This window comes from Mollisia scopiformis (genome assembly GCF_001500285.1).
Source record: "Mollisia scopiformis unplaced genomic scaffold LY89scaffold_35, whole genome shotgun sequence".
In the NCBI taxonomy this organism is placed as follows: domain Eukaryota; kingdom Fungi; phylum Ascomycota; class Leotiomycetes; order Helotiales; family Mollisiaceae; genus Mollisia; species Mollisia scopiformis.
In genome coordinates this window covers 160,171-186,177 of record NW_017263615.1, presented here as the reverse complement: position 1 = coordinate 186,177, position 26,007 = coordinate 160,171, and the positions used below count along the sequence as shown (strand labels likewise).

The 26,007-nt window shown below is 46.6% G+C and overlaps 11 protein-coding genes across 11 annotated transcripts; 4 read left to right on the top strand and 7 right to left on the bottom strand.

The window, feature by feature from the left end:
• Nucleotides 1–54: 54 nt before the first annotated feature.
• Nucleotides 55–1,354, bottom strand: LY89DRAFT_691475 (uncharacterized protein). The gene has a single exon (XM_018216334.1). The coding sequence runs from the start codon at nt 1,148–1,150 to the stop codon at nt 284–286; it is 867 nt and encodes a 288-aa protein (XP_018062099.1). The 5' UTR covers nt 1,151–1,354; the 3' UTR covers nt 55–283.
• Nucleotides 1,355–3,745: 2,391 nt separating this feature from the next.
• Nucleotides 3,746–4,348, bottom strand: LY89DRAFT_601023 (zincin; the record flags this gene model as incomplete). Its single annotated transcript, XM_018210178.1, has 1 exon — nt 3,746–4,348. The coding sequence occupies one exon, from the start codon at nt 4,346–4,348 to the stop codon at nt 3,746–3,748; it is 603 nt and encodes a 200-aa protein (XP_018062098.1).
• A 2,561-nt stretch (nt 4,349–6,909) lies between these two features.
• LY89DRAFT_702211 (uncharacterized protein) lies at nt 6,910–7,747 on the top strand (the record flags this gene model as incomplete). Its single annotated transcript, XM_018217238.1, has 2 exons — nt 6,910–7,260; nt 7,331–7,747. The coding sequence occupies 2 exons, from the start codon at nt 6,910–6,912 to the stop codon at nt 7,745–7,747; spliced, it is 768 nt and encodes a 255-aa protein (XP_018062097.1).
• A 2,993-nt stretch (nt 7,748–10,740) lies between these two features.
• On the top strand, nt 10,741–13,412 carry LY89DRAFT_742513 (uncharacterized protein; the record flags this gene model as incomplete). Its single annotated transcript, XM_018220831.1, has 3 exons — nt 10,741–11,303; nt 11,354–12,296; nt 12,387–13,412. 3 exons carry the CDS (start codon nt 10,741–10,743, stop codon nt 13,410–13,412), a joined length of 2,532 nt encoding a protein of 843 aa, XP_018062096.1.
• A 260-nt stretch (nt 13,413–13,672) lies between these two features.
• LY89DRAFT_702210 (cytochrome P450) lies at nt 13,673–15,892 on the bottom strand (the record flags this gene model as incomplete). The annotated part of the gene is made up of 9 exons (XM_018217237.1): nt 13,673–13,783; nt 14,099–14,320; nt 14,387–14,943; nt 15,000–15,072; nt 15,145–15,398; nt 15,446–15,505; nt 15,553–15,602; nt 15,651–15,760; nt 15,818–15,892. 9 exons carry the CDS (start codon nt 15,890–15,892, stop codon nt 13,673–13,675), a joined length of 1,512 nt encoding a protein of 503 aa, XP_018062095.1.
• Nucleotides 15,893–16,269: 377 nt separating this feature from the next.
• LY89DRAFT_677523 (uncharacterized protein) lies at nt 16,270–17,029 on the bottom strand (the record flags this gene model as incomplete). The annotated part of the gene is made up of 2 exons (XM_018213684.1): nt 16,270–16,313; nt 16,555–17,029. The coding sequence occupies 2 exons, from the start codon at nt 17,027–17,029 to the stop codon at nt 16,270–16,272; spliced, it is 519 nt and encodes a 172-aa protein (XP_018062094.1).
• A 531-nt stretch (nt 17,030–17,560) lies between these two features.
• On the bottom strand, nt 17,561–19,078 carry LY89DRAFT_600808 (ribosome biogenesis protein YTM1; the record flags this gene model as incomplete). The annotated part of the gene is made up of 2 exons (XM_018210168.1): nt 17,561–18,909; nt 18,964–19,078. 2 exons carry the CDS (start codon nt 19,076–19,078, stop codon nt 17,561–17,563), a joined length of 1,464 nt encoding a protein of 487 aa, XP_018062093.1.
• Nucleotides 19,079–19,798: 720 nt separating this feature from the next.
• On the top strand, nt 19,799–20,299 carry LY89DRAFT_742509 (uncharacterized protein; the record flags this gene model as incomplete). Its single annotated transcript, XM_018220830.1, has 2 exons — nt 19,799–20,111; nt 20,193–20,299. The coding sequence occupies 2 exons, from the start codon at nt 19,799–19,801 to the stop codon at nt 20,297–20,299; spliced, it is 420 nt and encodes a 139-aa protein (XP_018062092.1).
• Nucleotides 20,300–20,482: 183 nt separating this feature from the next.
• Nucleotides 20,483–21,749, bottom strand: LY89DRAFT_711917 (fungal cellulose binding domain-containing protein; the record flags this gene model as incomplete). The annotated part of the gene is made up of 3 exons (XM_018217937.1): nt 20,885–21,749; nt 20,577–20,785; nt 20,483–20,527 (listed from the first exon to the last, which is right to left on the bottom strand). Exons 1-3 carry the CDS (start codon nt 21,273–21,275, stop codon nt 20,483–20,485), a joined length of 645 nt encoding a protein of 214 aa, XP_018062091.1. The 5' UTR covers nt 21,276–21,749.
• Nucleotides 21,750–21,928: 179 nt separating this feature from the next.
• LY89DRAFT_725494 (uncharacterized protein) lies at nt 21,929–23,101 on the bottom strand (the record flags this gene model as incomplete). The annotated part of the gene is made up of 3 exons (XM_018218979.1): nt 21,929–21,968; nt 22,021–22,042; nt 22,255–23,101. 3 exons carry the CDS (start codon nt 23,099–23,101, stop codon nt 21,929–21,931), a joined length of 909 nt encoding a protein of 302 aa, XP_018062090.1.
• A 1,576-nt stretch (nt 23,102–24,677) lies between these two features.
• On the top strand, nt 24,678–25,987 carry LY89DRAFT_352169 (HET-domain-containing protein). The gene is made up of 2 exons (XM_018206928.1): nt 24,678–25,552; nt 25,607–25,987. The coding sequence occupies exons 1-2, from the start codon at nt 24,802–24,804 to the stop codon at nt 25,801–25,803; spliced, it is 948 nt and encodes a 315-aa protein (XP_018062089.1). The 5' UTR covers nt 24,678–24,801; the 3' UTR covers nt 25,804–25,987.
• Nucleotides 25,988–26,007: the final 20 nt, after the last annotated feature.

Sequence of the window (26,007 nt, the reverse complement as noted above, 5' to 3'; positions counted from 1 at the left end):
CTTGTTGAAGATATTGGGTTGTGGGGACATGGATGAAGAAAGATTATATTGTCATAAATTTCGACATGAGTGTAAGGTGTGTGAGGTCATAATGCAAATTGATACAACTCACATCTTTGCTTCTCATGAGCCTTCCATGAACTGTGCTACCCAAATTGTTGCAAGTTCTGGTCGGGTTTCGTGGTCCTCGAGTAAACATGCCGAATTTAAAACAGAACACGAACAAAATCTCAAAGCTACTGGAATAGGATGCTTAGAACAATCTATTTCCCTCATGTCTTGCTCATTTCTTCCCGGAGTCATTCGCGTCATCCATCTCCAAGAATAGATCATTGTCATCAACATCATCAAGTGGAGTCTTCTCATCCACACCAAATTTGCGTCCTTGATCGGCACTTGTGCTGTCGTCTCCCATATGGAGCTCGTTCCTCTGGAATAATTTCAACATTCTTCCCCTTGTGACATTTCGTAGCTGCAGCGCAAAGATTTTCATCTCCCCCGTCTTGGCCCGGAAGACTTTGCCTTCTTCCCTTTGGTTCGTGTACTGGGCTCCCAGATTACCTGTGTCATCGGCCGCACCTGGAATAGGAGGGATCCCAGCAGCTGCTCGAGCAATCGTCGCGATAGGTATCTCGCCCTTGGCTTCTACCGCCTTCTTTGCGCCCTCCTCCCAGACTACCTCAACATCCTCACAAATCATAATTCCAACTACCACACAAACAGGTATTTTGAGGCCCGACTTGATCCAATTAGGAACTCTCTTGCTGACCTCGACATCTTTCTTGGCCTTGTCGAAGAACACATCGAGTTGAGTGAGGCGTCGAAAGCGCAGGTATTTGCCTTCGAGAGAGTGCGCGTGCGTTGTCTCCCCATCAAATGACACATTGGCGAGAGACTTGAGTGTCGCGCTGACACCTTTCTTGGCAGAGGCGTGTGCATCCAAAACGAAGTCGTTGAATTGTCCATCCTCTGTACCGAAGCTGTCGTACTGTTCAAAAAGGGATTTGTTTTCAGGCCCGCTCTCGGCCACATAGCCATTAGTCGGGCTAGGATATTCTTTCAGAAACGCGCCGAGCATCTTGTTTTCCCACTTCTTCGCATCCATCCAAGCGACTGGCTTCAGAAAGAAGAACTCGGGGTCCCCGTGCATCTTGAATCTCGACACGATTTTCAAACTAGTACGATATAAGGAGTGTGCTCTTGAGCGCTCTTATTGATAGTAAAGCAATTACAAGGATAGACTGATATCAGTCGACAATCTCAATTACAATTACGACGCCTTGTAGTAGCGGGTATACTTTAAAGACGGTACGAAACAAGACTCGCCCTACTATTTGTTTTGCTTTTTCGAGCGGGGCGGTGCAGGTCACACTAAGGTTCTAAGTGCAGCCAAGGGAGCGAGACACATTGCAGCTGCGCGAACTAACCTCAGGGTGGCTTCGTTAGTCAGATTCCTGTCACAGGTGTGCTTGTAAGAAAATCCAATCGTGTGTGTAGTCGTTCCTGCATCTGTCGTAACATTGTCCCGTTTCATCAAGCGCCAACAATCATACCGGTAGCCTGGAAAGTATTTTGCATTTTGCTTCCCTCTACGATGTGGAGGTGCAAAAATGTATTTTTTTGGATTGTAACCTTTGCCGTATCTAAAACAGCCAGACAAAGACAAATTCCGACAACATACTACCAAAGCCGACTTAGGCTTCAACAAAATGTCGGGCACATCACAGTCTTTGTGCGACCTCTGCAATGGAATTACATTTGAGGGGATCAAGTTTCCAGGCACCATGAGAGAAACCTTCCCTGGAAAGCAGCGCTTCAATGAAGATGACGGCTATCCACATCACGTGAGTCTTAGCGCTTTAGAGTGTCATTGGACCTATGACGTGAGAGCTCTATGACTGCCTTATATAAGTGTTATTACGTTACAACCATTGTTTGGTTGTAACTCGAGCTTTTTACTAAGCATTGCTATATGGTTTAGTGGTATAATAACCCACTATTATCACAAGAGCAATCTAGCTTAGCTAGATGCGAGCTCTGTAAGATATTATGGCGCGGGTTTTCTGAGTATGCTGAGAAGTAGTCTGGGAAATCTACGGGCTTGTTGTCTACATGTGACTCACAACTTCGACTTCGAAGACAATACTCTGCGAATTCGGATGAAATCTCAGGCTTGTTGTTGGAAGCCGGATCAAAGTTGCTTGGACAGTTTGGGGTTTATGTACTTGAAGGTAATACATCACTACCTTGGCTGAGTTTTCAAACATGATTTACCGTTACTAGATGCTCCACAAACTCTGAGAGAAATCATCCCTGGAAGAGCCGTAGAAGACAATCCTCTGAGCGATGCAGGTCTCAGAAAAGCCCAATCATGGATTGACACATGTATCAAAACGCACGCAAGATGTCCTATCAACATCAATGCAGCACTACCAACCCGAGTCGTAGATGTGGAGCCTCTAAGACCACGACTCGGTCATAGCACTTGATCTTATGGAACCTACTTCGTATATAGCTCTTAGTCATTGTTGGGGACGAAACCCCCAGCTTCACTACAACAAACGCTACTCTAGAAGATTATAAATGCGAAGCAAATGCAGTCGCCTATTAGTGGGGTGGATTAAAGTTGTATAGTGTTTGATCACAACATTGCCAGATGAGGAAGTGGGGTAATTGACAAATCAGGATGATAGTAATCGATATTGCTGGCTGGTATTAGCTCTTTTCCGCTTATACATATAAATATTGCTTCGAAACAAGCTTCCAACAAGTCGTTTTCTCTGAAAGAAGACTCAAAAGGCTCATTCGATATGAAAATAACGTCTGATAAATCCACGTAGGACATCAGTACAGCCAAATTGTACATTACATACCAAAGCACACTCGTCGCTTTCGGTACAAGGCTTGATCACACTCCTTAACTTGACCATAGTTCAAATGATTGAAATGAATTGCCAGATATAATGCTGAGAGAAAGTCTCCTGCGGACATATAAATGCGATCAAGCCGAAGATAGTCGCACTTTTATACTAGATAGGGTATGTATTTCTTCAGTCCTCTTGTCTCGATATCGGTATGTCCTTTGCTCTGCCATTTATCTTCCTATATAGATATGCATCACCTGTGAGTCGATTACCACCCCGAGGAGAACTTTCGCGTAGATAGATTGGCGGAGAGCAGGTCGCAGGCACAACAAGGACATCACTGGCCAACACGAAGCCAGTAGCTAATCCATTCAAGCTTTTCAAGGATTAATGACTCTGTGCCCCAACCTTGGCTTCTCACAATTCTTTCGAGTCAACTCTTGGTAAGTGTCAGGATTGGTACCCGTCTTTGGTATTCATAGGCTTCCCACCACAACTAATATTTCTCAACTCGTGTGGATTTTGTGGCTATAGCAATGTTCTCGCCATTGATCGCATCGAGGTAAATCGTACCATATGTTTGTTCAAATATGCGAGGGCGTTGGTGTGCTCAACTATCAAGGAACATTTGCGGGACTCACTGGGAGGAAGGAGGCAATTGGGCGCAAGGAGTCGATCGAGCGGGACTTTTGTGCGCACTGCATGATTATCTTATAAGGCTCAGGTTCAAGTTTTTTAACGTTTGTAATCAAAATCAACTCCAGCATCATTGTAAGCTAACCATTCCTAAGGAAAACCCAGCGAACGTTAAAATAGCCAGGACAGCAGCGTCAGCTGTTACGCTTGAGCTCCTCCATCCTAACCAGGGCGTTGGTAATCATCTACATCGGAGTGAAGTCTCTCACTTCAGCCAGGCCGATCTTTGGCGGATTTCCTTCTGCATCGTCCACTAGTGCGTAGAATGCCTTCGTAGAGTCGATATCGGATTGCTGGATCTCAGGTGGCTTCCTGCCATATGTCATTACCGAAGACTCGTTCCTCGGTCCAAGCTTGACAGCTGTTTGGCGCTCATGGACCTCTCCGGTCTTTGGATTTATATCCATCGCAAACTCATGCCGCAGACCCAACACGTGGCCTAACTCGTGAGTGAAGATCTTCCACATATTCTCCTTCCAACCCTTGAGCGAGAAAGCAGCATTAAAGACGAGCAAGTAACTAAGATCTTCGGGACCGGGAAAGAAGGCTTGAGCAAGGGTGGTGCCATTACTGCCACCATGGCAGAGAACAAAGGTAGCATCCTTGGCCAGAGGGACCCATTCGAACGTGACCCCAATGTCCAGTGAATTCCATTTCTCAGCCGCGATGTTAAGATGATTGGCGGCATACATGGCATCTTCATCAGTCTTGAACCCTTGTCTCCAGGCAGCCCAGCGGATCACTGAACCGGGAGCCCAGCGTGGACAATAACCGTCCAGACCAACCATGATGTCTGCAGGACCATTTCTTAAAGCGGTGGGGATCGGTGCCTGAGTTGAGCACTGCGGAATAAAGTTGTCGGTTGGGGTTGGATCTATGATGTTTTCTGGGGGGCTGACGTCTTCTGGTGCCTGTATGGTATCGAGAACATGTTTCCCAGCCGTTTGGGTAACTGCATCAAGCAGAATCTCTTTTGTGGTAGGCGGTTCGAAGCTCATGTCTGCACCGGACGTTGGAGATGTGCCACACCAATCTGGAGGTAACAGATCCAGTTTGTTTGTTTTGGTAAGGGAAACTGTTGTAGAAATAATTTCTGGTATATGGCTGTTCTAGACGAGATATGAAGAACAGCTTCAGAGGATGCTAGGAACTTGGGGAAAAGGGAATAATGAGATAGAGTATCTATAGATGAGCTGAAACCAGATGTGATATTGCGTACTTACAAGTCTGAGCCGATTACATTACCATGAATCGACTGGTGGAACCCTACCGGTCTAGGCCCTGCTTTATCAGACGTATCGTTCGATATTCTATGTATACGAGTTTAAGCTGCACCTCCATCACAAAAATCAATATAGAAAAGACATTTCAGTCCCGTCTTCAGCCAGCCATCTGCCTTCCCATTAACCCACTATCGGTCTTCAAAATCGAGCCCTGTAAGCCACGGTCGGTAATTCAATGGACTCTGTCAATATATTTGGTGGTTGGGACAAATAATTCTACCCCTCTCCACCCAATGCGGCTCGGCGTACCTGCTGTCAGCTAGCCTCAGGAATCGCCCGATCTCGACTAATCCCGTGCTGCGTTGCGTTACAGTGCGGAATTCTGTACAACCACATTAACATCCACATCTATTACTATTGAGGCTTGCGTGTCGCGAATAACAAAACAGCGGTGAAGCTGTGCGCTTCCATAACCAACCTGTTCTTACGCAATGCATCATGTTAAGCTAGGAAAGTTGTGATTAACTGTCGTCATTATCGGTGGGGGTGGGGACCAGCTGCGCCGAGGCGACGCCCAGAACTGCAATTAAGGTAGAGACGAATTATGCATGAACATCAACAAACAGACAAACCTGCGTTAGCGCAGTGGCGGATTGTTGAAGATGTGATGTAGCTATAGCTATAGCTAGCTGAACAGCACAAATCGCTTCTCGCTAGCTTCCGCGTTTCTGTTAGAATGTAGTCATGGCTAGCTGTCTGTTGGAGATGTAGCTGCGGCTCGCGGCTGATTGTCTAGGCTACAGTATTAAACATGCAGTGTGGCTTGCGGAACAGGCACGCCCCGTTCCGTCCCGCCCGCCCCCGCTTCCATTCTCGAGCCCAGGCCCTGCAGGCTGCCCAAAATCGGCAATTCAGACAACTTCTGTAGCAGCGTGGAAAGCTATGGCTAGCTGAATCGCACGTCCTACTCCTATTTACCTTCGCTATATCGCTAAAGATGAATCTGGCTGGCTGAACATCCTACTCCCGTCCACCTTCCCCACGAACTTATGCTACACAGCAAGGAATATTAGGTGGTGGGGATAAATAGGTGCACCCTTGACGATTTTAGTGTCAGCCTCAGTAAGAGAGATTGGCCAATACGGTATGTAGATTTGCTGTATTTATGGGGTCGAACTTGCTAGAAACACGGAAAATGGGTACACTTATTTATCCCTACCACGAGTGGCTCATGCAATGCTGTTGAATATGACCTCGGTGCTGATGACCTCGGTAATGATGGCTTTGAAGAAAAGTATATGTAGACGGTAACACTGCTGAGAGCTTTCTTGGTACTCTCAACAAGCAGCCTTTTCAACTATTCTCAGCAACCATCACTTCTCTAAACAACCAACAGAGAGACTGCCCCCATACTCTCTCTTCTATTGTCAAATCCTGCAACTATGAGCGCAGCACCTGAAATCGTCTTGTAAGCTAAGGACCAACTTCAGACGATCGCCTCCGGCTAATGATATCTTCTAGGACTCAAAAAACTCTTGGCTATGAGCCTACTGGATGGGATTACGACCACGGGAACGACGCAAGTGCACTAGAGCAGCTTGATGTCGAGCTGTTAGATCATCATGGGCATCAACATAATGACGCCTCTCAATTGATCTCCATCCCCATTTCTGATGAGGAAATCGAAGCTGCTGCTAAGATTGACTACGTCAACTGGAAATTAGAGCAATCAAAGCAGCATCCCAAGAACAAGGATGGCTTAGGTGAGGAAACTACAGTCCCCGTTGGACATCAAACACGCATCGACTAATGAACCCTTTCTAGGTTTTGAGTATGCCGAACATAGCTACCTTGGAGATGCTTTGACCCTGCAATGGGACGACGGTCAATCATACGTTGCGAAGAACAAGCCTTTCACCTTGCCCAATGGTCTGCAATTGACATACGGTCAAATCAACGGGCTTGCTGGAGATTTCTATGCTACCGTTAATCCGATTAGTGATGGTAAAGATTTGCAAGACCAACGCAACCGATTCTTGCAAGCTTGGCACTGGCTCGCGAACGACACGACTCGCAATCCTCCCGAAGCTCAAAAGATACTGGGTGTGATGTCGAAAGAGGTCGAAATGGTTCAGGAAGCCCTCGATAAAGGGATAGATCCGTCCACAGTTTATCCCAATATTCCCGATGTTACCGCAGCTCTTCAACTGCTCACCATTGGACGTCCCCCAGAATGTCCCAGCTACCTTATGCTGGCGAAGATCAACTGGGATCACTTTGGGGCTGATGCTCGCGTGGCATATAACGCTTGCCACTCTTACGCATTGCAGGTGGCTGCGGGAGGGAATCTCCAACTAGCTTATGCTTTGAACGCATTCGGCGATCATTTCCTCCAAGACTCGTTCGCAGCCGGCCACATGAGAACTCCACGGCGTAAACTTCACGACAGTACCGGATTTGCTGATCTATGTGCCAAAGTAAGTCCGACTACATGCTCTCCCCACAGCTGCGTATAAGACTTCAGTGTGCTGACTACGACGGATTTAGTTCATGCATGATGAAGACAACGCGATTGGTCTCTCCGTTAAAAACCCTGCGGGCAGAACCTGGGACACATTCGGCGACAAGCGCCTACTCGATAAAGAAGACGTTGCCAACAAGAACGAAGCGTGGAATGCTGTTCGAACCTCCGCCGATGAAATCTATCAGGCTTGGAAGACAAAAACTGTACCACCTTTCCCGGCCTATGGCGCATGGAACTGGGCACCGATCTTGGAGCAGATTCAACAGAATCAGTTGATTGCGCCACTCTTCCGTCCTGATGGTCAGCGACGAGCTGATATCAGGAAGCGCTGCGAGTATAAATTCACCAATAATTATTGGTATTGGTCCACCGCGGCGGATTGCAAGAAGAGTGGACTGTGGGACTACCCTATCAAACCCACGGCTGATTGCAAAAGGTAAGACGGGTTCTCATGGTAATGGAGCACATAGTTCCACAGAGAGTTTCTTTCAGAAATATCCTTGGTGGTGGAGGGGACAGCTTGAAAATTCCGAGAAGACGTGCCGAAATTGGCCTATATAGTGGATAATTCAACATTTCCACCTACTGAACTAATGATACCCCGCTCATTGGGGCATTTCTTACGAGTGAAGAGTGAAGCTGGAGTCCAAACGCTACCCAGCCACTTGTAGACTAGGAAAATATTGACAGTTGCAACAGCTTAGTGCAAGTGATAGAGATAAGAAAAGGGTGCTGGTAGAGGCATTACTACACGCTGTCGAAAATGTCTGCCTGTCAATAGATGTTCTCGATGTGAAAGCAGCTGCGTAACTCAACAACACAGGATAATAAATGTATAATGTCACGGAAACGGTAGGTCTCACGTGATGGAGAACGCGAATTCAATCATTGGATCAATCAAAGGAGCCTGCATTAGCTCGTCCGGGGATGGATACTTAAAGACGATCTCTGGACTCAATTTCCAAAGCTTCTTTCAGTAGCTGTAGAATCCAGGACAATACATTCTTAAGCTCACTTATTCTTTTCCACTTTACACATTACACACATCACACAAACTTATAATCCTGAGCTCGGACGACGTAACTCCGTGACATATAATTATTGCTATGTAAAGTTAATCAGCACCTATAGCATTCTTCTTGCACGTGCGTGAGTTGTTCCCAATTGCAGCGCGCCAGAGCCTGGTGGCTGAGACCTAGTCGCTCTCCATCTTGACGCTGTTCACGCTGTATCTGCGCGTCAACCTTCGTTTGAGCTGCTATATCTCCCCTCCCTCTCTCTCTATCTCTCTCTCTCACTCTTTACGGTCCTTTACTTCTGAATCTGCTTCTTTTTACGCTGCTAACGCTTTTTGGCTGCCTCGTTAGTGTGACGAGCTCCCAGGTTACGTGGCATGCCCCATATTCTGGGAAATGAGGATATAAGGGAGTAGAACCCACACAAACCCAATTCGGGCTAGGTTCGGGGACGGATATATCCGACTCTCTTTTTGTACTTTACCTTACTTTTTATTCTATTTTTTTTTAACGTAGCTAGCTTATAAATATAGCTTTTTAGTCTTATTCACGTGCTACTATACATCTCTGAGTGAGCTTTGCTCTATTTGTACCGTTATAACTAGAGTATAGACCTACTAGGGAGGTACTTACCTAATTAGTAGGAGTAGTTAAATATAAGCTCTAATTAAACATTTTAGAGCTATCCTTCTTAGACGCAAAATACATGAATTACCCTTATTCTACGTTCTCCCACTTCATACTTAAAGCCCTGGATTAGCTGATTGCTGCTCTCCGTCACAGTGTATTTAATAGCCTAAGTAAAAAGGCAAGAAATGAGGTTTTACCAAGGCACCAACTCTTCTAGATCGGTTTAGGCGAAGTTTTGTCGGAGTAGCACGCTTTTCCCGTCTTCCGGATCGATCCTTTATGCATCATTCAAGATGATGCTGCGGATTGGGAACGAGAAGCAGCCAAGATGTTGGATGTCTACAGAAACTCTTTCTTGACCGTTTCTACGATGTCAGCAGAAAATGGCCAAGTCGGTTTTCTTCACAGGAAGAATGCCACCAAGCGGGTATCTTGCAAAATTCCCTTCAGCTCATCAACAAAAATTGCTTCCGGTCGAGTCCATGTTTGTTGGCCGCAACCTGAGATAGGAAACGATATTCTCGCTACTCGAGGATGGACATTACAGGAGCTGCTACTTCCCAGTCGAGTGCTACATTATTCGTCGGAACAGATGATTTGGGACTGTGAAAAGAGAATACGAGAAGACGGCTTGTCACCTACCATTTCCGGAAGCCTTGGTTCGCGCATTAGGGCTTCAGTGGCTGCTTTGAAGGTAGATACTGCACTCAGATCTCTTCAGGATAGGAGATGGTATTCAATGGTTGAGAATTATATGGCGAGAGATCTTACGCAGCAAACAGATAAATTCCCTGAAACCACGATTTGGATCATTTAACACCCGCAATGAATCATACGTGCCAATGCACCGAAAGCTATTCTCCAGCTTGCCTGTTAGTCTGTTCTGAAAGCGAGTCCTGCTTTTGTTCCAGAAAATGGAAACATCAAACTGATCGGGTTCGGCGAAAAGACTTTATCACGTGTCGTCGCCCCCTTAAAAGCGCCCCCACGTTCCTCGCTTAACTCCGCCGCGAGATACAGTAAGCTCTCTGCATATGTCAACACCCACACCATTTTAGGATGACGAAAATAGCCCTTGGTTGTTATGGATGTTTGAGCATCAAAGATAAGTTTTCTGCGCTTTTCCTTACATAATAGAGATTCCATGCGGCCAACGCTTCCAGCAAGGTTCCCCACACTAGTGTGCTCGCGTATCAATGTTATGTTATGTACCTAGGTATTTATATATCCTTGTTTCTTGCATGGAAGCGCTGGTAAGCAAGATCGTCAGAAAGTCTATGCTACAGCTAATTGGAGCATACGTATGACCTACATGCGTGGCGAAAGACTAATCAGCCATTTCTAGTTGTGGAGCCGACAATAGAGTCATTGGGCAAGCTTGTGGCTGATGAATAATCAGCGATATATCTTCATTCTGTACGGGACGTGAGATACTACGTTGAACTCCTCGACTGCTGGTATGCAAGTCTTTTCAGACAAGTTTGGATTCGGGTCTTTTCCTGCCTTAGAGCGCCTCTTTTCTAAATTTGCGCAAGTCTAACCGAGATGGAGTACAGCATCAGGTCATAGCATCAATAGCTTCAATTTTGCACTCATTGTGTGCATTGAGATGATCTATATTAAGGCACTCTGTTTGGTTTGGGGTTTGGGGTCTTCAAACAGTTATTGGGTGGATGATAAAGTCCCTCTTAGAAATATGAAGCCATCGGAATGGATATAAAAGTCGACAAATCCGTTCTACGATTCATCAAGTACTTCAAAATCGGAACAACTACTTCGTTCTCATTATGTCAGAGCCTCGTACATCTTCCGTTGTTTCCCGCTCGAATAGCATCAGTACGCATAGCCCAATTCAGGATCTCCACGAAGCGGACTTAATTGACCAAGCTACCACATCCGAGAGTAACCATCAGGAACCAGAAACCTTTACTTCCGATGAACATCCACCGACGAACAGATGGTCATCGATTGAGGAGGATAATAGTTCGACAGCTTTTGGAAGCACTACAGTTCCCTCACACAACGGAGACTTGGCTGAAGAATGTCTGAACGACAAAGGTGCCGCGGTCCATGTCGCAGGCCATCATCTTCAACAGTCTTCAGCCTTAGAAGACGCTCTTGAAGCACCCCACGAAGTTGCAAAGAAGAAATCGATTAGGCAAGCATTAGTTGACAGCTGGAAAAAACTTCTCCCGCATATGCTTGCAATTGTTGTCACTGCTGCAGTGGTTCAACTAAGCTTCCGCAATGTGTATTGGATGGACCTCAAAGCTCCCCATGAAAACATCTCTCCAGGGCTTACACAAAGTGGTGCCCTCAACTTTCTTCAACTCGCTGCTAAGCTTCATGAGTATGTTCTCCGTTCCGCAGGTCCGCAACCAGTCAGCTTACCTGTGGTAGGCTTTTGATACTTGCTTCAATTTCTAGCATTGTTCTGTATGCTGTCCAATCGCACCTCACTGGGCCGTCAGGCTTGCCTCTTGTAATGGTCGCCAATTCTTTTGAGCTTACATCAGGACAATTTCTGCGGCGGAAGTCATTCTGGACTGTGCCGTGGTCCGTGGACGTAACTACAGGAAAGAAATTCTTCTATCTGAAATTTTGGTTGCTCTCGCTCTTAGCGGCCGCGCTGGTAGTGCTGTCTGGACCGTCATCTGCCATTGCCGTCATCCCAACACTCAATTACTTCGAAATCAGTGAACCATTTCGCAGCCCGGTCTTGCCCTACTTCATCTTCAATCGGAGTACTGACCTGTGGCCTACAACTTTGTCAAGCGGAAGCTTAAATTCTCCAACGAGTGGAAACAACTGCACAGACCCTTATTCAATACACATGGCTGTCTGTCCCTCTTCTGGATTTAGCGAAACCCTCCAGTGGAGTAATTATCTGTATGATGAGGATACAGACCAAGGTTCCAACATTACATATACTGACTACGGAGATGATACAAGGCGAGTAGTTACCACTAAAAGTTGCAACCGTACCGTAGATGGGCGTGCTTCTGCAGTCGGCCTTCCTGCATGGGTCAGCGACGCATTTACAACGTATTGGAACTTTGCTGCTGAAAACTTTGAAGGGGAAGTATTGGACGCCACGGAGCCACGCTTAGATCTTGAAATCAATATCCTGGCACCAAGAGTGGAAGTTCTCTGCCAAGGTTATGTGGACGAAGAAGCCAATGGTCCTGACTTACTACCTCCAATGGTCTTGCCAACTTGGTCCAACAGTTCTCAATTTCCCGTCCCAGATTGGACTTTCAGATATCCGAGGCTTCTCAACGCGACCAACGTTACTATGTATGAAGTACCGCAGGATGGACCCGAAGCTCCTTCACTCGCTGTAGTAAGTCTATAGATTTCTTGTTTGGGTATTGAGACTTGTATCTGGAGTCTGTTATCCTTGTCATCTAGATGGATGACTGACTACTTCCAGATTGTTACAATCCCCATGGTGCTCGGAGAGGTTGGAAATGGCAGCAATATCACATGGTTCCAAACGACCACGACATATGCGTGCAGCATCTACTCTCAATGGATTCCAGTTACTGCTTGGTACGAGCCGCATACGAATGACCAAGTTGAATACAGTATTGACACAGATCTCGGAGATACTTGTTTGGACGTTCCAGCCAATGTTCATTTTTCGAAGAGCCCCATCAATACCACGATCAGTCAAGATTACGCAAACGGGATAAATCAGCCAATGGACTATCAAGATGGGCCTATACCAGCCGTGTTGGCACTTCTTTATCAATTTGTCTATTCAGATGTGCATGTTGAGAACAGTGCTGAGTTCGTCTTCCCAGTGAGAGACGCCAATGATGTTGAGACGGTTGAAGATGGTGCTAGGGCTCGGGGAAAATTTATAAGCACAATCCTTGCCAGTGTTGTCACCGATGGATTAGCTCGAATTGCCGGTGATGCGAGGTATCCATATTCTTCATCAATGTTCTTGATGCCAAATCGGTCATCCGACGGAGAGCTCGAAGGAAAGTTTCCGCACTGGAGCGTTCTGGATGGTGAGATTATCACTCTCAATACTACGGACGAGAACGAGGTGAACAATTGGGTCAAGATCGACTTCTCTTTCTCTCGATATGGATACGGCTACATGTGGAGTGGGAGCCGCACAGCACAATTCGGCATTTCAGTCTTACTGGTGCATGTCGCTGTGGCTCTTATTCACACGCTGATGGTACTGATTGGGATCTTGGGACGAAGGAAAACGATGCATCGGGCATGGGAATCAATTCCAGAGATGTTTGTTCTAGCCATGAACTCCAAGCCCAACGAGAAGCTGCAAGAGACTTGTTCTTCTGATGGCACCATCAAGTCATGGAAAGAAGCAGTGGCTGTTAGGGAGTCAGAACAGGGGAAATTGGAGATCGTTGTGGGAAGGCATGATATTGAAGTAACCGCGCCTCCAAGACGTGGCACTGGGTTCAGCTCCCTGTTCTGAGTTCTCAACGTGAGATGAGAAACAAGGGGATTGATGAGTGGGGAAGTAGGACTTACAGCTACCTTTTAGAGGGCATGCTAGCAGCAAAAGAAAGTGATTCCGATGAGCTACTGTAGTAAACGTTTGTATACAGCAGGATGAACGAGTAACTATATTTTTGGGCTTCAATTTGAAGCAAGTTTTCTTAACAAATGAACATGTGATACACCCAGACTCAGTAGACATACCCCAATGGCTACAGAGCCGGCGATTCATTCCAATCACTCATCTCGCATCACTGGATGAAATCGAACCCAGAAATCCGGTTTTTCCCACATTGCACATATAGTAAACTCCCTGTCAAAGACAATGTTCTTCTGCTCGGGCAATGTCTTTATATCGAATTGTCACGACTCTCTCCTTACCCTGGTAAGGTCACGTGGGTTGGTATGGTGAATGAAGTAAGATAAGGCAATGATATAGTAGTTAGGAAAACTTAATCAAGTTGAGCACGGAGTTCCTCCCTAGTGAGTGACAACTCGTCGCTATATAGGACCTCCGTTTCCTGGATCGTAGTGGATCGCTCGATCCCCTATGATCCCCTATGATCCACCACGTGACCCAGGGCCCACCATAGGTCGAGATTCCCCGCCTGCCGAGCCCATGGTCCACTAGTCCCGTGATCGTAACACGAATGTCCACAGTACGTTTGCAATTATCAATCTCATTTCATGCCATGCTAGGGTGCTTCCTGGACAGACTCTTGGTCCTTGGTTAAATGGAAAGAAGCTTTCTCTAGCATCTGATTTGAAAGCGGGTTCCCAATATGGATGGCTTTCTGGTAGCCAACGCTCTGGCTTGTAGCTGCGGGGATCATGGAAGTAGCGAGGACTGCGTGTGAAAGCAAAGTGGCCATATTGAACGCACACCTGTCAGTAACAAGAAGAGTTAGCACCAGGAAATTATACAATAATGCAGAATTAGGGACCACTGACTCCTTTAGCAACGTAGTTTCCATCAACCATAGCACCAGGGCTTAGACGTGGTAAGCCTGTGCCAAGTGCCATGAAACGTAATGTTTCCATAAGCGCGCCATTCAAGTAGTTAAGCGGAGCCAAAGCTTCTGGGGTAATGTCTTCATATCTCGTGAAATTTTCCCTGACTTCGGTTACCAGTCTCTTGTAGGTCTCATGTTCCTGCAAGGAAAACATGATCGTGCCCAAACACTCGCTTGAGATCTGCTCCCAGCCTCCAAGAAGCATCTGCAAGGCATTCATATTGAGTTGCTTCTTTTCTTCCGCTGTAGGCATTGGAGCGCCAACTGGGAGCAAGTGGTCAAAGTGGTCCACATGCGTCGTCTTCCCTCGACGCTCGATACGTATCTCAAGTTCCTTTGTTGTCAATTTCCTGGCCCGGATTTCGTTCAGGACAGCTGAAGGCGATACGAAAAGAAATTGAATAGGACTGAGAAGGGGAAACTTCTTGCAGATTTGATGTGCCATCAAGAAATAGTTCGCCCGCCATAGGACTTCAAGAAGTGGAGCACTCTTCACTGCTCTACAGTTAGATGAGGCAGCTGGAAAGAGACGACAAGTGCTAGAAACTTACTATCTTCCATCTGATTCATCTTACGACTATAGGCTAGTTCTGCAGAGATATCCATGACAAGCCAGTCCGCCCACTGCAAAGCGGCAGGTCAGCATCCTCCAATCTTGGATCATTGATACTGAAACTTCAAAAGCTAGGCCAGTACCTTCTTAAGCTCTATGCCGGCGTCTTCATTTCCAAACTCCTTCATCTTCTGTACGAACTTATCAATGTATGTATGCATAATAGGTTCTTTCGCCTTAATCGACTTCATGCTAAATGTTGGAGCTATCATCTTGGCCATTTGACGATGTTTAGTAGGATCCGTCTCCCAAACGACACCGCGGTATTTGTCGCCCGTGTCGACGAAAACTGTTTTCGTAAAATGCTCCTGATTCTTGGTGTGCGAGGCATAAATGTCTCCCTGAATCAGCATCCATACGAATTGATTATTGCAGTCTCCGTACCTGATGCCGCCTTAAGTGTGATAAATGCGACTTCATTAGGAGCTATACGAACAACATCGCCTGACTAAGTGTCAGTATACAGATTTTCAGTCGTATTTGAAGCTTACCATATTCTTCAAAAGCCTTTTCAATCGCCATCGCATATTTCCCTGTCAACCTAGGTTTGTAAGTTAGAGTGACTTCTTTCGAGGCATAGAGTGTTTACCAGTGGTATGCGTACCATACATTCGAAATGGCAGCAATTGTAGGACCTGGGAACCGGGCAGCAGGGTGAAAATACAAGTGATAAACACAGCGGATCAGAGCATAAGACACCTGCTACTCCGTCAGCCTATCTAATATCAAGACTACGAAGAGATCATCTCCACTCACAACTGCAAGAAAGAGCGCAATTAATTGCTCAGAAGTGACGTAGACCCAAAAACCAGACTGCAGAGGAAGTTCCATTATTGGAGGACGTGATTTGGTCTATGTACAGTGGCTGGAAATATAATGCAAGCTTGCTAGAAGTATTACGAAAGACTTGGGTTGATGAATGTATCATCTAGAGAGAAAACAGGAAGAGAGGAGAGGAGTGTCATGTAGAATTATTGAGAGTATCATATCAATCCATGCACTCCAACATTGCCAACATCACGTCAAAATCAGCAACCGGATAAAACAATGCACAAGTGCCTAATAACCTTAAACCCAACACTTTTAAGCGAGCAAAGAGTCAGCATTCCTTTGATTCACAAGCTTATAGAAAGACCGCCTGTCATTGTTGATTTTCTGGAGAAGACAAAATATTGTTACAGTCCCTAGCAGCTTCTAGACTTCACCAACTACTTGAATGATGGAGCCAAGTGTCTTGGAAATGAGATCGGATCTACATCAGATAGTACAAAGGAAATTAGTACCAGGAAGACTCTCTAGAGAATTTTTGAGTCAAGGTTTGTTTCTGGCATGCCAAATTAACCCCTTTCGGAAGTATGCTTTCGTTACCATCCCTCCGGTCTTCACTCCTGTCGTCCTTCACACCTTCAGCATTCCGTGACACAACATTTCCCATCCATACTACCAAGATCTCCCACATCTAGCACCACCACCACCATAAAAAAGCAACATACAAGCCCAAGCCCACCAAATATATTGCCGAAACAAATCCTTCATCCTCCTCCCCGTCGCCTTATACCCCAACTCCCACAACGCCCCAACCAAAAACACACTAGCGACCTTCCTCAGCAACTCACTCCCGCTCCACCTCACTAAAACAACAATCGCAACCTCAAAAGCAGCATAATACCAATACATCCTCTGCTTGTAAACCCACACAATCCTCCTATCCAGCATTTTCACCGTGACAGGAGCCACGATACCGGCAATCACATACTGAAAGTAGAGAGCACCGACAAGGATGACGCGAGTGACGAAGTAGTCGATGAAGTCAAAGCAGTTGAGCCAGCAGAAAGGCATGAAGGGCGTGGTGAGTGTGAGGAGACAGCCCATGAGGATGAAGGAGGAGAGTCTGCGGCGAGCGATGTCGGTTGCGGAGGGGAGGACGTCCCATTCTTGCTGTTCGGCTGCGGTTGCTTTGCGGACCATGTTGATGACTAGGGTAATCAAATTGTTTAGCTTCAATGGGGGCGAATTTTCAGAGGTGATGAAAAGGAGGAGAATGCGCCGAAATTAAGCGACGAATTCAGGGGTGAGGCTTCGCTGTATCATATTTCATGGGAAGGCGAAAGATGAGCTAGCAAGAGAACTCGGATTTGGGGTTTGGATTCTTTAAGATGGTCGGCAGAATTTCTTTGTGGTCGTATTTCACAAAGATTAATTGCGGCGCAGCTGTAGGCAGAGGCGGAGCCAGCCAGGCAACCAACCAACGAGTGAGTCAGCATACAACAAAACCCACTGAATGTTGGTGTTCCACAGTGGGTTCAGGGTATGTATGAAACAAATTCGTTGCAGTGAGAACGATCGGCGGCGGGATTGCGAAGTTGGACGCTGGTGAAAGGAGATTGAACATGTGATCTCCTGAGATTATTGCATGCAAGGCTGCTGCTACTCGTATCGTGTAGCAGCATTCCGAAATGGGGTAAATGGGGTATCAAGTAATCTCGATTTCATCGACTCTCATGGATTATCTGGCCTTGTCACCCCTCGCCCTCTATTCACTTGCACCATTTTGTCCTCTCCACCACTAACAATGCCAACATCCTTATCCCATGCAACGCCGAAAACCTTGATTCCCTCTCCGCCTACAGGTCTCTTTCCGCCCTTCTGAGAGTCTCTCTCCACCACGTAAACAGCTTCTCCGACTAAACCATTCCCTTCGTCTTTTGTTCCTGTTCTAGAGCTCCGCAGATCCCAGACTCGGCACGTCCCATCATGACTTCCACTGACGAGGCCATAATTGCTCTTTGGATCATGGCATATGGAGACAATCTTGTTTGTGTGACCTCTTAAAGTCATGACTTGTGTAGATTGGGCAGATATTCTTGAGTCCAGAAGTGTAATATGTCGAGCACTGGTTCCTGCTGCTAACAATTGGGTACTTATTCCTGGCAAAGCTGTGAGCGACAGAAGAGGATGTGATGTCGTTCTGGTATCGACTAGTGTTGACGTGGTGAGGTCAAAGGTACGGATGGTATGGTCTTGCGAAGCAGAGTAGGCAACAGTCGAGTCGAGAGGATTGAAGATTGCGGCGGTCACAGGGGCTGTATGAGATGAGAGCATTGACAATGGACCTCGCTGAGGAGTAGACGTAGATGTCGTGAGCTTCCTTCGTTTTGCAGTAGGACCCGACGTCAAAAAAGTTGAATCTGCAGCGGGCGCTGAATTCTTCAAAGTAGTCCAGAGCCCAATTGAGCCATCCGTCGAGGCAGAGAGAATGCGATTTGAAGGGCCATGTACATCAATAGATTCAATGCCACCTTTATGACCGTATAACTCCAGCACAGGTTTCAGGTCGCCCGAGAAATGATCTTCCGCTTCGTTGTACTTCCATACCCTAATCGTGCGATCGAGGCTGGAGGAGGCAATTTGTGTCGGAGAGATGAATTTGGCAGATTTTATGCTTACTGTATGTCCTCCAGCGCTGGATGCTGTTGATGTCGCAATTGTCTGACCCGACTTATTCCACACGCGTAATAATCCATCATAGGATCCGGAGAGTATGCGCTCTTGTCCTGCAGCTACTTCATTGCCATCCCAAGTTCCGGCTCTGGAGCTGCCGGAGAGAATATCGACACAGCTGACCCAGTCGTCGTGTTCAAAGCTTGCTTCAAACAGGGGGGGTATCAAACTTCGCACATATTGTAGATTCAAGGTCGTTTCCGAGGACAATCCGTTCGTGGTAAGGTATTCTTCGAGGGTAGTTCGCAAGAAGGTCCCATTGATCAGGAAGTCGAATGGAATTGGAGCCGGTGTGTCCAGCATGGACTCGGAATTGAGGATTTGAGAAAGGCCATATCGTCGAACATCTAGTGGGCAATTATCGGCATTTATTCAAACCTCTGCTCTGCTCATTGACTTACTTGTGGGGACAAGAAGCTGTCTCTTTCCCTCTGGAAGCTCGATGTCCGGCGAATTCGTAATGAAGTGAACCTGGACTGGTCCGTACCGACTCGACTGGGCGCCAGAGTCTGCCATATCAGTATCCATTGTCGCTGTGAATCTTAGGGTCGAAGTCGTCGTGAACGGAAGTTGACGTGGGGTTTGTATTTTGCAAGAATTTTTTTGAAAGGTTGACAAGCGTATTTTTCAGCCTTGCGCTAAGGAATTTTAGTGCAATTTTGTCTTCACTTCGTCCTTTCTCAACACTGGCAACATACAGCTTCGATGTTTTAGGAGTAAGAGGAACTTCTCAGCATCCTTTTTAATCCTTGCTCTCCTGCGGACATCAACAGATACGTCTTATCATGCAGTCTTTGATTCAAGCTTCATCTTCTCGCTGGTGCTAAATGACTAGGACAAAGTCTATGTCGAAGCTACAAGTCTTCTTTGACCAAAGAGTCCCTTGAAACCATTCTATTGACTACTTTGTATCTGCATAAGGTTATGCGGTTCATTATGCTTCAAGACGAAGATGTCTTGCAGTCACGTGACTGGCTTCACGAAAGGAATTTGCCCTGGGAGCTACGATGTACTTGTATTCTACAGAGAAGGAGCTGACCTCCCGAGCTCTGATGATATTCTCGGGATAGCTGTCAATATTGTTGAGTTTCTTATGATAAAAGGACAGAGTCCCGACTGTGCCGCGCCTGCTCAACCCCGCACTGCTGTGTGTATCTGCGAGTCTGACCGAACGGTCATTTCAACCCACAACCATTTGACGTCGCAATTAAGTTGCTGAGATCTCCTTCACAGAAAATGAGAATTGTCAATGGCCTCGCTTTATGGTTGTTGATGGCCAGCACATGCTGCGTAGCGGCTTGGGACTTCGGTCTCAACGAGAGGACCAAATCGGAGTGCCAGCTCGTCGACTTCGATACCCTTCAAGCAATTAAGCGTGATGGCCATAATTTCCACATTGGTCCAAAGGGCTTTTACATCAATACCAAGAATGGATGTTTCATCACTGAGGTTGACTCCTCGGAGTTCAAGACCAAGCAACCAAAGGCTTACGAGTCATGGGACTATTTGATGAAGCTAGCGAACGGAGAGCAGATGGAAGAAAAAGAAGGTCAGCTCAAAAGCTTTTCGTCAACTCGGGATTTTCTATCATTTTGAGGTTAGCTTGGTTCCAAAGCCTGACAAGACCCAGATTATACTATAATTCCCGCGGAACGAGAAATCGACCGGTCTACCACTCTAAACATCGCTCTCATTTTGTGGTTCATACTGTCGAGAGTCTTTCCAGGATGGATTTGATCATTCATCACTGCTTTGTAAATATCCTTCATGTCTGTCTGCTCTCTCCGAATGAAAGTACATGGTATACATCCACTCCTACACAAGTCCACTCCAAAACCTCATCCTCACACTGTCCGCATCCCTTGTCTCCACGTCTCCTACTCAACAACCGTCCTCATTGCTGGGAACGTAGCCCCTTTCTCAACCAGTCCACACAGCTGGGCCGGGTGGTGTGTAGCTCGTTGGCTAGCATGAAGTTAGTATACTCTTTTCCACATCATTTCGATCCACTTACCACGGGATAATAGATATTGATCATAATTCCGGGATCCGAAGCTTTGTATGCTCCCGGAAAGGCAACAAATGGAATTGGCGTTCCTGATCCACCACCAGTGACGGTTAGTTGTCCACAAGAGAGATAAAATTGGGCACCACCGGATGCTTGGGCTGAGTGCAGCGCGATATGCTCGACACGGATCAGATAATCACCAGCGGGAAGCGAAGCTGGGATCTTCACGGACTGCGAAGTTGCACCCGGAGATAATCAGCACAAGATCCTCATCGTGCATGCAATGAAATTACCTTGACTCGGCTATGTCAAACCCCTCTTGCGCCTAAAGTTGGGTCCATCCTGGTAGATCTTGAACCAGACGTCTCCGCTTCCATCCCAGGTCGCAGCAGTCTTTCCCTCTGGAACTTTCGCCATGTACCAAAGCATTGGTCCTGGGTGTGAGATGTCGGCCTTTGCAGTGAACCCAACAGTTGATCCAGCAGCAACAGTCATTATCCCTGGCGCTTGCTTCGTTGAAGCACCAACATTGCATCGAATGTTCAGAGAGGAAACATCAGTCACAGGTCCATTGGACTGGAAGCCCGTCCATTGACGCACGTATTCCCATTCCGTGGTCGTAGCGCCATTCGCGATGAGAGCTGGGAACGTGTAGTGCGCGTTGGCGACGGCGACCAGAGCAGAGCAAACAATGGAGAACTTCATCTTGACCAAGTCATACAGACACAGCGAGAAGACTGCTACATGGAAGGGAGAAGGCCAAGTAATACATGTTTTATTCCCTGCCGTGTTTATAGCCCGCACGGAAGTAACTTTGACGTCTCTCAATATCCGATGCGTTTAGCCAACAAAATCAATTATCCCGATATGAACAATAACTGTTCATGCGAGCGACTGATCCCGAAGAGGCATTGTGAGGATATAATTCCCCGCGATATTTAACTGCCAAGACAGGTAATCTGGAGAATGCTTGCTCAGTGGCTGCATATTTTCGTGGGGTAATTTATATGCGGGCATATGATCTCTTGGTTTCCAAGATTCCGGTCTTGGCGGATGGATGGGTGTTTGGTGTTTGGGATGGGCCGTGAACACCTTCCACGTGGACCGTATGAGGAATGGGCAGAGAATGATTCAATATTTGGTCTTGATGAGCACAATGTTGCATGTCGTCTCGACACCCTCACTTCTTGATGCGCAACCACAGAACGGCTTTTTACAGCATTATTTACAGAATCATTCTGAGCACGGACGAATGTCTGTCGACCGAAGTGGAGGCCATAGCCCGCACGGAGACATTGATTCCAGTTCATACAGGCAGCCCCGGTTGCAGAAGTTCTCGGATGGATTCATTTATGTTACTAGGCATTTTTCACGGGCGTCTTGTATTGGTCTTCCTCCCTATGCAATGTTTTTAGTTGTGTCATTGCATCCTATTTGGAGTTGGACATACCTGAAATTATGCTCCAAGCCATCTGTCAACTTGGCAGTAGTATGGCGGTCACGATCTGGTTCTTGGATCATATCCATGAGATAATTGTAGAGCACCAGCAACAGAATCCAAAGGTCTCACAAAGTGTAAACGCATGTCTTCCAACGTAACGAGTTAAATGTCCAATTGATGTTACATATCAGAGTGTCTCAACAGTGATCACTTTGCCTCCCGTATTATATTCAGTGTGCTTACGCATCTTTGCTCCGTCGTTTTTGGCGCCTCCACGCTGATTTGCAACCACTCTAACGTCGTCTATCTCAAAGTCGCAAGAGAAGTGCGTATGTCCAAAAGTCCATATATCGTTTGCCCGTAATCCTTCTACACTCTCGCCCCCGAGGATATCTGTCTGATACGCACTGAACAAACTGGTGGCTGTGTTGTCCGTGGGAGAGAGCTCCCTTCGTTTTTGACCGGATCCTCTAATAGTGGGAGCATGATGCGTCATGACTATTATGGTGTGATTCGGCTTATTGTGGCGAACTTCAAGTACGGTTCTCCTTATCCAAGCGATCGACTCTTCATAGCGAGCATTGTGGGCTGCTTGGCTGTTGCCGTTGATTGAAGCGCCATCCCCAGCACCGCGGGGCGCATCGGCTCGGATCTTGCTCCACATCGTACATCCTAGTATAGTGATGTTGAGCCCGTATTCAGTTTCCATATCATAGGTTTCATTCTCGAGGACTGTGAGACGTCCCGGCGTCGGAGTCTCGCCGATGTCATCAAAAGGCAATTTTTTGAATGTCGAAAGCGTATCCGACATGGAGACGTTTCCATTCTTCCATTCCGCATTTCCGGCAATGAGAAAGACGTGGTCGTACTCTTTCCTCATTCTGTCTGTGAAAGTCTTATATCTAGTAGCATGGGTCGCCTTGAGACTGCCGATGTCGCCAGGCAGAAGAAGAAAACGACCTATGTGGGGGAACGTGTAGAATTCATAGGGGTCGAATCTGTTAGGGCCACCTTCGAGATGCAAGTCGGACTCTATTTGAAAGCTTCGCGCTCCAAACTTCTCTGCTCGGGTCTCTAGTACGGTTGCCATCGATCTGTAAGTTTTTTAGTCGGGATCTGGAAATAGTTCAGTTGCGTAGCTGCAAACATCTCAGTGATCTATTTAATGGTCGTGTTCTTTGTCCAGTCAACTTTCACGAGGTCGTCAAAGGCGTAAAGAGAATTGCAAGTGTGGACCTTTGCAGGACCTTCTCGGGTAATACATACAAAGACGACTAGCTTGCTGCTTTTGTTCACATCCATATGCAGCCACTGCAATCTACTTTTCAAAGAGGCCTGATATGCACAGAATACTCCCAATTAGCCGCGTTGCTTTGTTGATATAGGATTCGGGCTCGATAAATGGATCAAAGAACAAAGGTATCACCCCACCGCTATGCCTTTGGAGCAGCAATAAGAGTATAGAGTATGTAAGGCTTCGAGTATTGACTTTCAGTTCCATCATTCGACCACTATTGATACCGACAAGATTAGTTAATTCTATTGTGTGACCCCTACATCTCAACTTTGATAGATTAAGCTCCAACTATGTGGAGGGCGGAGAGGGAAGTGCAAGACACTTTCATCGTCATTGGTGTACCAAAGCCGAAGTATCCATAATTTCAGCGCCATACTGGGGTACTCTTTGGGTCACCCCACCGTTGAATAATCAAGCGATTCACGGATACTCCTTTACAGGACGCTTTAATCTATCCTTTCTTGTGGTGATGTGTGGAATTATTCAGCTTTACATTACGATGACAGAAGGGTCGAGCTCGACGTGATCGTTGCTTCAGCACTAGAAAAATACAGCATAATGTCTATCCCTGCGTACCGAGACGCCCCCTGTAACGAGACAAATCGTAGGTACTTCGAGTTCAAGCGACATAAAATCTATGAACGCTCTAAAAATTCTATCCATTTTTAGTTCAGTTGAATTGTTTACCTCCCCCAAACACTCCTAACTCATCAATTCCGAAAATTATTTTCGCCTCGTCGCCGTCCCTTGAATCTATGGAGAGCCTCCTTTTACACTAAAATAAGACCCTTTGATGTACGACAACATTGTTAAGCTTTTATCACCTTTTAAACCCATAGATCGATTGAATATGGATATCCAGGTTCTGTTATAATGCTAAACTGCTATTTCCACTCTTGTGGCGGCTGGGACGTGGCCTGTTATACGACGTCGCCGCAAAAAATGATACCTCCTCCAATTAAGCGATCAAGGATCCTAGTCAGTGGCGGTGTGACTATAGTAATCTCGGTTAAATTGTAATAACAACTGTGGCTACTAAACTTGTGGCTATGACGTTTGTGGCTATGCAACAATCTTATCGGCCGGAAAATTCCACTTCCCGACACCATCCCCGTGCCCCTTTGACTTATCCAATCCACCTTCGTTGTCTTACTGTTCCTTTAACTTTGGAGAAGCCATATAAAATCCGAAATGACCTCTGGCATATCAACAGTAACAGACAACTTGCCCGAGAGTTTGTCTAGGGTGTATAAGATTTGCGATAAAATGAAGCATCCTATGCGTTCTGTCTACCTTGGCCATGCAAGTGGCTGGCCAGATTGCGCCACGACGCAGCCTCGTGGGCGGCGTGTACGACCACGACGGCATATCCTTCTCACCATTAGTCCTATAACGGCTACTTCACATCCGTTGACCTTGAATCGCAGTGCTTGTAATATGCCAAACGAGCAATACGAGTCGCGCTTGCCATAAGAACGCACCGACCCGCGGCTATGGCTTTTCTACGCTTCCTTCAGCGCAAACTCGACGGCGAGATCGTCTTTCGCGAGCCAACCAGCGGCGAAGTACCTGCCTACGCAATACTCTCTCATACCTGGGACGAAGAGGAGGTCACCTATCAAGAATTAAAGAAGGGCAAGGACAAGAGTAAGACTGTGAACAAGGCTGGGTGGAGGAAGATACAGTTCTGCGCGGAGCAGGCTAAAGAGGATGGGCTTGAATACTTCTGGGTGGATACTTGCTACATCGATAAGAAGAATGCGGTTGAGCTTGGAACAGCGATTAATTCGATGTTTCGGTGGTATCAGAATGCTGCGCGCTGCTATGTCTACCTTTCGGATGTCTTAAAACCCAACTCTAGAGCGGATGACCAGAGGGCATGGGAGGAGGACTTTAGGAAGAGTCGATGGTTCACTCGAGGCTGGACGCTACAGGAGCTTCTCGCACCAAGGCTAGTGGACTTTTTTGGCTTGGAGCGTAAGCGGCTTGGGAGCAAACTGTCCCTTGAGTCCATGATATATGAGATCACTGGGATCGCGAATAATGCTCTTCGAGGCAATCCATTGTTGGAATTTAGTATCAGAGAGCGGAAATGTTGGGCAGAGCACCGCAATACTTCGGTCGAAGAGGATGGAGTGTATTGTCTAATCGGGATCTTCGATGTTTCTATGGTGCTTAACTACGGAGAGGGAAGAGGTAAGGCATTCAAGCGGCTAGAGGAAGAGATTCACAAGTTGAATAAGGGTAAGTTGCTTATTTCGCTGTTGCTGCCTGAAGCAGTGAGACTAACCGGCACAGGCGTCGATTTCGAACAATTTGCCGTAAGGCGTAACCTACTATTATTTCCCGAAGCCGCACAGTTTGTTGCCAGAGAGAAGGAGCTGTCGAAGATGCACCACCGAGACCATATAGGACAACGCAGGTTCGGTTTCTATCGCCATAAAGCAGTTCAATACATTAGGCGACACGAGGAGAAATACACGGCAATATTATAGTTAAATGCGAATGATCAGGATTCTCTCAAGCTGAGCTTTCGAGGAATCGCTCAGCAGGTGTTAAAGTATCATCCTTCGACTAGTTTGCGGCGTAGACTTGGACGACCTCGATCAAACGGTAGACAAGGTCAAGGGCTAGCTTGATCTACTAAAGAACTTATACTAGCTGATGATCTATGACAATTATGACAACCCAAAGACACT